Below are 12,049 nucleotides of genomic sequence, written 5' to 3' on the forward strand. Positions count from 1 at the left end.
AACAAAACAAACGTTTAAAAAAAAAGAAAGAAATTCAAGTCAGTGTTTGTTTATAGCTGCCCTGCTGCCACACCAGGAAGGCAGCCGATGTGAGATTATCTCTGCTGCTGCTCTGCTCCCTCCTAGCACGCGCTTTGCCAACTTGATCCTATTTGCACGGAAACCATGACGGCTCTCATGGATAAACTCTTACCTGATCCAGTGTTTGTCTTTCTTTGGGACGTGTTGGCGTCGTGGCGGCGGCCGTCTGTCCGCGGTGAATGTTCTGTATTTGGGACAGCGAGTGGTACTGATGTTGTGGTTATGGTGTCTCCTCTCTGCGCTGCCTGTGGTGCTGAAGTGGACAGCGCACTGAAGGAGCTTTGTAAAAAACACACATCCACTGCGCTTCTCGTCCTACTTACAGCGCAGTACCGCCTGCTGGATTGGAGGGGCTCCTGCATCCTACCAACCAACAATGGCATCATCTTGTGACAAAGAGACAAATGGGTAGCGCCATCTAGTGCAATTTAAAGACAAGGATGCCCTTTCTGTTTCGTTTTTAAAAGGGGATTAAAATAAAAATGGGTTCATAGATTTGTCTCGTCTTGCCCAACGTTAAAATGCATGCACACACATCATTTCATGTGATTATGACAAACAAATGATGTTTACTCTATCAATAACATTGCCTCCATGACACTATGCTGAGCGTCAATATGTAATATTACATTATCACACAATGATAACCTGAGATAAAAAAGAAGGGGAAAAAAACATTCAGAGATTAAAGCCATTGCTGTTATCATCTTCGATAAGAAAACAATCTGTTCACAGCTTGTGGATTGATAGATACTGTATCTTTTAACACTACCTGAATTTCTGCTTGACAGAGACGAATGAGCCTTAAAATATAAGATTGATTATTAAGCTTAAAAATAATTGTAAGAAGATGCTATAAACTTGATTAAATAACATTCTTGGAAATATTGGATAAAGCCTATACTGTACATAGGGCCTCAGGTAAGGTATTAAAGGTAAGGTAAGATAGAACTTTATTTCTCCCCGGAGGGGCAATAGGTTGTGCAGCATGAGAAATCGCAAAAGGATTGTCCATTATTAAGTGAACAGGTCTCCTCTGCAGGCGAGCATCGGTTTCTGTAAGATGCAAGGCGGTGTTACATAGTGTTCCATAATGATGTGTCCTTCACGGTTACATGGGCTGCGTGTTGTCCCGAGAAGTGAGCTGCAAGGAGTGATCCAAGACGGCAGCAGCAGCAGCGTTGCCCTGAGTGACAGCCAGGGTGGCCTGCTCTGGCAGGAGGTTGGGGTCTGTCAGGATAGCCGTGGATGTACTCAGGAGACGGAGTGAACTCAGAACCACTGAGGGGATGCACACACAGATGATAGTTAGTGATTATGTAAAGGCAGATGCAGTGCACAACAACGTGAGGGATCTGTGGCAGTCTTATCTAAAACACAGACAGACTTACTGGGTCTAAGAGAAGGCAGGGAACAATGTTGTTCTAGCCATGACAGTGTGGATCGACACAGGTCTTCCGCACTCGCCGTGGACACCATCCCATTATAGGACTCAAACAAGGGCTCAATGATGATGCTGAACTGACAATGGTTGAGGAAAGCAATTTGAATTATAGCATGTCTTATCTGTCCAAATACACCAATAAAATACATTTAATAGTTAATTAAAATAAGGATATTCTGCATATATGGCGCAAAGTTGGCAATAAGGCAAGATTTTAAATAAACTTTTAATGCAAGAAATAATTTGTGAACCGCTTCCCTTAAAACTCACATTTAAGCAATTATTAGGGCATTTTTAATACCTTGGCAAGCTGATGTGACAATGATATCATTGCAATGTGATGCATGTTTCAATAGATACCCAAGTTGTCTTAAAACCTGCACTTTGAACAGAACCTTCTTAACCACAGACATGAAACATTCATTTTCTGTCCTATAACAGGAGGTATCTATATTATGAAGGATACAATCCAGAATTTCCAGTTTTGCAGTGTTTGTGCCCGGACATACTCTCGAAACTTCTCCCTCATACTGTCAAAGCGCTGGCGTGTGATTGGCACACCAGTGGCAGGCAGCTGCTGCTGGCATACACTGTATACACAAGACATTTGATATTGGATGTAATTTTACTAAATGCAATGACATAAATTAGGTCATGGCTACGTTACTAGTATTCAATTTACAATGTAAACATTTAGCAGATGCTCTTAGTGACATACAACATCAGAGTAAATGGCATGAACCCTAGTCAACAAATGGCAGTAAGCTGTCTCACTCACTTGATGGCAGAGTTGAGGAGCTGTATCTCCTCCCTGAGTCTCTGAGCCTCTTCATGGAGCTGGGCCCTCTCCTGCTGCATCTTACTGATGTACTCAGCTGTCTTGTGCAATGTGGTGGCCTTGCTGATCTGTGCCAGTGAACAGATGCGGATTAACACAGTGGTTCTAAATCCCAACTACTAATTGAAGGCGAGGCCCGAATTGCATGACAGGGGTCTCACAGCACATGGTTGGTTCTACAGACTCCAACTTTCGCACACAGATAGCTCAGATCTTTGCCTACGTTCTTAGCTATTTCCTCTGCCGTTACTGTTCTTACTTTTTTCAGTAGAACCGCCGATCCAACCAATATGCCCATAAAAGGGGACAAGGACTGAGAGATACAGAGATCTCCATATATGGGCACACATCCGTTTTACATCACACTGACATCATACAAATTTGCAAATGTGACTATTGATGACATCAGGTATCTCCATATATGGGCATAAAGGTCATGCTCTGTGTCATTGTATGATGTCAGACGTCATAGACCTTTCACTTAAATGGTATCTATCATATGAACATCACAAGCACAATCTTAGGTTGTAGGCTACTGCTGTCTGTCCATGGGACCACGCAAAAAGTTGTACCTTTATGCTTGGCTGAGAGCTGAGGGTTGTCACCAAGTTGTGTAACGTATCAAAACCCAGTTTGATGTTGAACCGTCTCTTCTGCTCAGCTGAAATGTGAGTTATCCGCCTGGTCTCTACATGCTACAGAAAGCACAGTTTAGACATCATAGTGAGATCTTTTTCATACTCACAGCGAATCCTGCAAAAAGAAAATACGCCATCTAATTTTGTCATACCTTTGGGAAACATGGTAAAGTATCTGTATATTTACCTTGTGTGACTCTATTTTACCATGCCCAGAGAAAGACAGCGGGGACTCCGGGTTGGATGCTTTGTCAATAGGATTTGTTGGTTGGTCTGGATGTTGGTCTGGATGCCCTGAAAAACTAGCTAAAATGTAGAAAAAAAGATGAGGACAGAGCATTTCTAGAGGGAAACATGACATTCATTATTTGGGGGATTTATGTATGGGACAATACTCAAATCCTCTCTTAATCACATTAATCCTTCCCTACTTTGGGCAAGTTGTTATATGTTTTCAAAACATTAAAAAAATAGCTGAAAAACGCTGACCTACAAGCTCACATTGCGCCACGATATGACGCATTGTGAGCTTGAAGATCGACAATTTTCACCACATCATTATGACAAAGAATAAAATAGGGCTTTAGTGTTTAATAATGCCAAAAAAAAACATGACAGTGGCAGCTTTTTGTTCATCCATTTAAAGGAGTGTTTCATCTTCTTGTGCAGTTAGAACAGGGTTGGGCAACTTTGATGATGGAGAGGGACACTATATTTTCACAATCACTCCAGAGGGTCACAATGCATATCAGTCAAAACGCGTGAGCTGCAAGCTCGTATTGAACTTGTAGATCTGCTATTTTTTGCTATTTTTGAATTGGAATCCTACATTATTTTTCGCTATTCTTGAATTGGAATCCTGAAAAGTACAATTTTTATTTAATTTCAAATGCATTTATATGTTCTTATGTTAATTCTAGACATTAAGCTACTAACATAGGCTTAAGTAATGAAAGCGGGTCTTGTTTGCATGTTTGGAATTGTAACAGCTGAAATCAATGATATATTATTAGTATTCCAATATTAACCTGAAGGCCACATTAAGTGAAGGTGGGGGCCACATGTGGCCCCTGGGACCGCCAGTTGCCCATGTATGCGTTAGAACAATGAAATCCAACCTGATAAACTGCTCCTCCTATCTGTGCCGTAGATTTGTACCGGGGATAATTTCTCACTCTTAGGGATTAAGAGGGGTGTGTTGGCGCGTGGGGTGCCTTGAGCGAGCAAGGCAGACACAGCGGAGACTCTTGAGGTGCTGGTGCTGGGAGTATTGCGACCGAGGACCAAGGTCTGGCCCTGGCTCTGTAGCGGCGTCAACAGTGGGATCCCTGACGGCCACTCAATTCCATGCTGCAGCTGAGATGTAGTTGCTTGGACGTGCATGCCGCTACCTGACTATTGAACAACATAAATCCTTTATTCAGAAATCCAGGGTTCCCACACATTTTTACCAATTAATTTCCAAAACTTTTCCAAAATATTTAATCCAATTTCCAGACTATAAAACAATAATTCAGCTCAATAACAGGTCGCTTACTCCTATGCGCAATATGCCCAAAGACAGGTAGTGTATGCCAGTGGTTCTCAACCTTTTCAGGCCGTGACCCCCGAAATAATCATGGTTTAACTGGGGACCCGGCACCCTGACGAGCACTAAGAGTTGAGGAATTTTGTATAACACGGTTCTATTGTGGAAATAGCAGATGAGGCGTTGTGAGCATGTAGATCGGCTATTTTCACAATTTCTACCTCTAATATTTGACAATTTGGCCCATGTTTATAATTTGTCATTTCAGAGGTATTAACAAAATCAATAACCAAAGACAATGCAAAGATATGGACCAGGACCCTTCCAGGACCCTTGATAAATTCCAAAACTTTTCCAGTACTGGAAAAAATATTTTTCTAATTTCAAAATATTTCCAGGAATTTCACGACCGTGGGAACCCTGGAAATCAAATCTAATCATGAGCGTGTTAAAATCTGGTGGGATCCTGTTGGAAAGATCTATGCCTTCTCTGTAATCTTTACTTTGAACTGCCTTGCATTTATGCCAGAGGAACAGCAGAGGTCATACCAGCTCTAGTAACTGGCCCAGTACTTACTCCCTACATACTGTATTCACATGCATATAATAAGTAATTACACACATAAACGTCCTGTGAACACCGGCAGATTCTGAATTGCACATGCATGCATCTAACAACATTACCAAAGTTGGCCCACTGCGCTTCATTGTACAGGTTTGAACTATCTCCTTGACTTAAGTAATAAGTGCAGACAAATAGAAGGACATTCTAAGGACGTTTGAGAGGATATTGATATTTGATTTCTGGGATATTTTCTGCAAGGTGAATGCCCCAGTCATTTTTAGTGATGAGTTGGGACTTACTGGGGAACTTGGAGAAGAAGACCTCTGTCCATTGGCTGTCCCTAATGGTGGGTCAAATCCCAGCATGGGTTTCCCTACAAACAAGCCATTCAGTTGTTACAACATTTGTGATGAAACAAACAGGCACATCGTCGTTGTCGGGCAGAAACCTTGTATGTCCGGAACCAGTGGTGTAAAGTAACTAAGTACATTTACTATATGTATTTCCGATTTCCAATCATTTTACTTCTACTCCACTACATCTCAGATCCAAATATTGTACTTTTACTCCACTATATTTATTTGAAAACTTTTAGTTTCTACAACTAGTTACTAGTTACTTTGTAGATATAAATTATAATATTATAAAACATACATAAACCACTTTAGCCCTATTTTATACCTATATAAAATATAAAATAAAATAGCAAGCTGCTATTTTCATATATTTGGTACTTTAAGGACATTTTGATGTCAACACATTCATACTTTTACTCAAGTACATTATGAATTCTGGACTTTTACTTGTAAAGACTATTTCTATATTGCAGTATTTTTACTTTTACTTAAGTCAAATATGTGAGTACTTTTTCCACCACTGTCCAGAACCAATTCTGTTCCAAATCCAATGTTGTTAATATTTTGTCACAAGCGCTTGTTGTGAACTTGTAGATACTATTGCTACATACGACAAAGTATAAAATAGGGCATTACTTGATGAAAAAAACATAAAAATATAAAATATGGAGATAAAAGGTTTCTGTCAGATGGTACAGTATGCCACTATGCACATTGTCACTGAGAAAATGACTGTAACTGTAACTCAAAAAGATTGAATGAATATAATATGAACATGAACAGGATTGCATATGACAATACAAATACGATTATTCAGAAAAAAAAAAGAATAAATAAATCACACAGGTAATTGATGTTGAATACTGGAAAAATGTGCTCCTCAGAGCACAGGTCTCCACCAGGCCATGTTGCCTACCACAGAGCGCAAACTTTGAAAGGCGGTCTTAGCCAATTGGAATGGTTCTGAAAAATCTGCCTCATACATCTTGATCACATGATCCCAGAGTGTGTCCCGGTTTCATTGAGTTTTGTCTGTAGGAGTAGAAGCAAAAAGTGTGTTTTGAAGAAAACGCACTCGGAAAATGTTATCTGGACTATAAATTGCATTATGATGCAGGAATGTGCGTGCAAAGTTTTCACGGCAATTGAACATTGCATTCATGATTTGAGGAAACTTTGGAAGCCAATCTTTGCCAATCAGGATGGAATATGAAAAATCTGACAGATATGTCTTAATCACATGACTATTACAGATATGGTGTACCGATCTGCATGATGTCTGTACAAAATCTGTAGTAGTATAAAAAAAATGTTTTGTCTCTTGGTGGCGCTATAACAGGCCAATGTGAAATATTTGGGGCAGAGGTTTTTAATTGGCCTTCAGGGACTGTGCGTCAGAGATTAATAGCTACTCACGAAACATACAGTACTGTAGCCTCGGCCATGCCTTCGGCCTGGCGGAGACAATTAAAGAAGAGGAAAAATGTACTGACTTTCTTGGGCAGAGGAGGACAGCAGTTTGGCAAGGCAGCTGATCTGTGGAGGTGCGGTGGGGGGAGGCCCAGGCGACGCCACGGTGGGTCGTACTATCTTCATCCCTGCCATCTTTTGCTTGTGCTTTGCCCTCGCTCCAGCAGCGGCAATCTGCTCGGGGACTGAGAAGCACTGGGCCACACTGACAGATGGCGAGGTCCCATGTGCTGGGTCAGACACCGCAGACAGGTAACTCTGGGAGTGGCAGGGTGTCTGTAGGTACACGTCCTCTTTGGTAGGGTAGCCATGGACCTGGGCAACAGGACCCAGGCTGCCCATACTGGAGGTTGTGTGGGTGATGACAGTGGAGGGCACAGTGCTGGATGTTGTCACATAATAGCCATACTTGTGACATGGTGGTGGATACATGAAAGAACTACTTGCAGAGGCAGGCTGTGGCATGCTGGTAATTGCCATAGAAACAGGTGGTTCGTGGTAAGATTGATGTCCATAGGACATGACCCCCGATATTATGCTGGCTGTGTGGTACTCATTGCAGTCCTGGGTTGGACTGGACTGGACATTAGATGAGGTGGGATGAGTTAAAGTGCCAGATGAGAGGTTAGGCTGGAAAAGAGAGATCTTCTTATTGTTTGTATGTTTTTGTTGTTGTTTTTTTGCTTAAAAAGAAGTTTGTCTTATTATTGTTTAACTACTTTCAACCTGCAGTTGGTGAACATAAAAACAGTTCTAAAATAGTAGCTTGTAGCAGCTTATTTTCATTATTTGTCATACAGGGACAGAAAGACACTTAAAGGAGTAGTTCACCCCCAAAATGATTTATTTTTCTGTCGATTACTCACCCCATGGAGACTTGAGTTATATAATATTTTTTGTTTTTGTCGCATTCCTAAGCCAATAATTGGATTATAATTTTAAAAAAAAGTTTTTAAGTAATCTTTATTTGCAATCGTCACACATACACATAATGCAGAGTTAACATTTATGCCATAGCCTGCGGGGAGTACCCTCACAAATATCATGCAGCAATCCTGGTCTCCACACCGCCCCCCTCTGGTCAGCCGAGGCACCCAACGGGGGGGTTTATATTAAATTTACCCCATTGATTGCATTTGGGTCTCCATCCGGAATCAAAGAGTCTCCTCAAATTATTGGCTTTGGAATGCAACAAAAACAAAAACATATTATTGAACTCAAGTCTTCATGAGGTGAGTAATCGATAGAAAAAATTACATTTTGGGGTGAACTACTCCTTTAACCCCTCCAGCTCCCCCAAAGCTCTCATCATGACTATCTGAGAAGTCATCAGCTTGGTACAGCTGAAACTGAATTTAGAAAAGTGTAGGCTATATATTGTCTAAGTACAGGACAAAATGAAAAGCAGCAGACAACAGTATGCCTACCTGTGCTAATTGGGTGTCAATGAGAAGCTGTGGAGTGTTTACCACATGGGACAACACTGGTGCAAATGCTTCACTGGATGAGCTTTCAAAGTAACCACAGTCTGAAAGAAAAGCCTGCTCCAACGGCTGGCCTCGATAGTTCATAAATATATCTGAAACACACAGAGAAACAGAAGACAGTCACTGATGATTTGGGTCCATACTCTTACTACTGTGTGAAATGTATTAATAAATAACTATGAATGGACTAGCTGTACAACAGCAGCATAACAAAGCCAAGCATCAACAGTATCTCTGAATTCCAATAGAAATTTGGGAGAAGAAAACTCGAGCATGAGATATCATGGAATCTAGTTTCTTTTGCAATTTTTTACGTTAATATATTGTTGTATTACCTTGCTTATTGTATTGATGTATGTATCACGTTGCTTATTGTAAGGGGCTCTGGATTAATGCCTAAACTGTAAACTGTAAACTGTAGATGTTTGATCAGTTGCATACTTGACTTGAAGATGTGTCCATGACAAGATTTGTCCATTATATTATGTCCATTTATGTGTCCTAAATGGACCAACCATATATTATACATAAATAGCTAGAGTATAGCTCTGTAACATATCACATATCAGAAAGTCAAATTGACAATATCCAGTGTAATTTTATGGACAACGTTTCATTTGACTTCCACAGAGAGCAAAAAAAAAGGCTTGGGAGAACAGTGAGTATTTGGTGATCATGCCAGCTCACGTGACATAGAATCTAGGAGCCAAGCTGGCAAGAGATGTGATATATTATGCCATCTGGAGATAAACTGTTAGGCATTATAAATACTTTACTACTATCTAGGTCAAGTGCAGTGGATACTATGTGCAAATAAACACATTGAAGACGTCAAAACTGTGTTCATTGTTTTACATAATTGAAATGTCCAAAACCCATGGTATCTTTTAGCAATGTCTTAAATCATTAAATTCCACTGGACCTTCATTCTCAACTGACAAAGAGCAAATATTCACAGAACATAAATATATGGAAAATCCTCAAAGATTCAGTATAATAATATTACCTTAAGTAAACATAGGAAAATGTGAAGCAATCTGACAATACATACCATGTGTCTGCACTTTCTATTCAGTAAGGACACAATGCTGGCATTAAGTACTATTTGGTATTGACCAGTACTGTACTTAATATTGTTCAGAGTAGCAGGAAGAATCTATTGATGCAAAGATGAAATGCATGGCAGTGCCATTGTGACAAACACCCACAGACTGCCTACACCTTGTGACTGAGAGAGAGGCAGCTGCTTCTTCAGCAGCCTGCCAGTATTCACTTGGCTAGATTCAGAGAAATATTATCTCTCTCTCTTTCTCACACTCTCTCACACACACACACACACACACACACACACACACACACACACACACACACACACACACACACACACACACACACACACACACACACACACACACACACACACACACACACACACAAACACACACACACACACACACACACACACACACACACACACACACACACACACACACACACACACACAGTAAAGCCAACGGCACTCATGTCAGGATGCGTTGAGGTAACAACAGGACACGATCCTTATCATTGCAAGCCCATGGGGAGATAAAGCTCCAGGCCAACCCAGCTGAGGATCTCCAGGGGTTTGGTAAGCAGACCCATACATACAGTATGTTGGACAACGTGTGCTACTCCCCCTTTAGCTGCAGCAGTAGCAGGCATACATGATAGTCAATATGATGCTATCCAAAATAACATTGTTATAAGACATTGAATGATGAATGCAGACAGAGCCATAAATAACACATTGGTTCTATTAATTAGCTTACTAGCTAACCATAGAACAGATCAAGGTTAGTTCTCATCTCAGGAGGATCTAAGAGAGGTTAACCACAACATCTGTGGTGGTACCCAGGTTCAGGCTCAAGGTGAACCACATCCTCTTCCACTTCCTCATTCTACTGGCTCAGCCCAGCCATTGAACCCCCACTGACTTCTGGGGAGCCAGTAGTTACTGCAGAAACAGCAACAACAAAAAGGAGTGTCACCCACCCAGGAACAGCTACGCGTCCACGTTTGTTCCAATGACCCTAAGCGCGGCGGTGGGGGCACGGGGGCTGCAAGGGAAAGGAGCGCTTGTTTTCGGTGATGACGATGGAGGTGCGCCGTTTCAGGCGACCATGAGCCACGTGAGTGAGACACCGCCGGCGCCGAGCGAGCGGTAGCGAGCAAGTCGCCGTGTTGAGCGTTGCAACGGTCGCATGAGCCGACTAAGCGTCGTTACTGAGTTATGTGCCGTTATGGACAGAATAGTACATTTTTGTTCCCCCGACTTTCGGCACCTCCGCACGGTCCAAGTGAACACAGCGAAGCGCTCCCTACCTCCTTGCCCACCCACCACTGGCCCCCACCCTTGTGCTTAGGTTCATTGGGAAATGCCAGGTCACATCAGCTACACCACTAAAGGGCCATTTATAGTTACGTATGGTTGATTTTGTGTACGTTTGGGGGCGAGACAGTACGTACGGTAATTGCGTTGACATTCATACTACCGTACGGTCTCTGTGTAACAGTTACAGGGTTCAATAAAGCCTATATGTACATACTATATCCACTAGATGGCACCCAAATGCATCTTCCCAATGAGCAAATGCTACATGCTACATACATAGCGCCTACATTGTTGACAGAGAGGTTTATAGACACCCTTGGAGGATACACTCGGATTGAACAACACTAACCATCGGCGCTAGTCACTGTGCTGTCTGGGTATAATATAAAAAGGACTGGAGAATGGATCGTGGACACATGCCGTTGCGACCGCCTAGAGCGCAATCTCAAGGGGGGGCGCCGCCGACAGTTAATGAGCCACGGTAGCCACCCAAACCGACCCAAAACCGCAAAAATCGCGTGCACGGGAGTGGAGAGAGACGCATTCGAGAGAGCTCAGCTGGTAGAGAGCGCTGATTAGGCTGACATGCAGGTCTGCGTCCTGGCCTGTTCACTGTTCAGCGTGTAGTTGTGATTTTTTTGTTTGTTTTTTTTACTTCCTCCTACGAAATGGATACAAGAAAAAAAGACGAAACATTTCTCCCTCTACTGCCCCCACGGTTGACAGACACAAGTTCGCCACGGGTAGTTCATGTGTACGTACGTTCTTATCGGTTTTTATCCGTAGGGTTGAGTGTTGTCCGTAAGGTTACGGAGACAATCAATTACGTCCGGACGGCCGGAGGAACCGGATTAAATCACTCTCCCTTCCGTTTCTTGTGTATTCCTGCGGTCCTTAAGTACTACTATGCATGGTACTTTAGTTCCCCCAAAGGTTTCACTTGTGAACAATGAAAAAGAGTTCAGAGAATCTATGTCAAATACCATGACCACACAATAGGAATAAAATACATGGAGAAACCAAAGGTTGGGACATTCTTAGGGGTATTACAGGGTATAAAGATACTGATAAGGCGGCTACAGTATCACAAGCTCTTATCAGGAGTCATTTCTGGTGGATCAAAAGACCTCCTGTCATTTATCAGATTAGGCCTCGTTATCAGATCAAGCATACAAGCAGCCCGCTTGGATCACAGAACAAAAACGGTGTCATAAATATGCATACAGACCAGAAACCCTCACAGTAGGAGACGCATACGTGCCAAATAATGC

The 12,049-nt window shown here is 42.0% G+C and overlaps 1 protein-coding gene across 1 annotated transcript in view; it reads right to left on the reverse strand.

The window, feature by feature from the left end:
* Positions 1 to 1,010: 1,010 nt before the first annotated feature.
* The window catches only part of mlxipl (MLX interacting protein like), a 28,525-nt gene continuing 17,486 nt past the window's right edge, over positions 1,011 to 12,049 (reverse strand). The window contains exons 8-17 of the mRNA XM_080749812.1: positions 8,348 to 8,499; positions 6,944 to 7,550; positions 5,394 to 5,467; positions 4,120 to 4,396; positions 3,189 to 3,307; positions 2,936 to 3,058; positions 2,304 to 2,431; positions 1,992 to 2,115; positions 1,473 to 1,602; positions 1,011 to 1,362 (exon numbers count right to left, since the gene is read on the reverse strand). Coding sequence (XP_080605938.1) covers positions 1,193 to 1,362; positions 1,473 to 1,602; positions 1,992 to 2,115; positions 2,304 to 2,431; positions 2,936 to 3,058; positions 3,189 to 3,307; positions 4,120 to 4,396; positions 5,394 to 5,467; positions 6,944 to 7,550; positions 8,348 to 8,499 — 1,904 coding nt within the window. The 3' untranslated portion in view covers positions 1,011 to 1,192. The remainder of the gene's footprint in view (positions 1,363 to 1,472; positions 1,603 to 1,991; positions 2,116 to 2,303; positions 2,432 to 2,935; positions 3,059 to 3,188; positions 3,308 to 4,119; positions 4,397 to 5,393; positions 5,468 to 6,943; positions 7,551 to 8,347; positions 8,500 to 12,049) is intronic.

The sequence above is a fragment of the Nannobrachium achirus genome (genome assembly GCF_963921795.1).
Source record: "Nannobrachium achirus genome assembly, chromosome: 19".
In the NCBI taxonomy this organism is placed as follows: Eukaryota; Metazoa; Chordata; class Actinopteri; order Myctophiformes; family Myctophidae; genus Nannobrachium; species Nannobrachium achirus.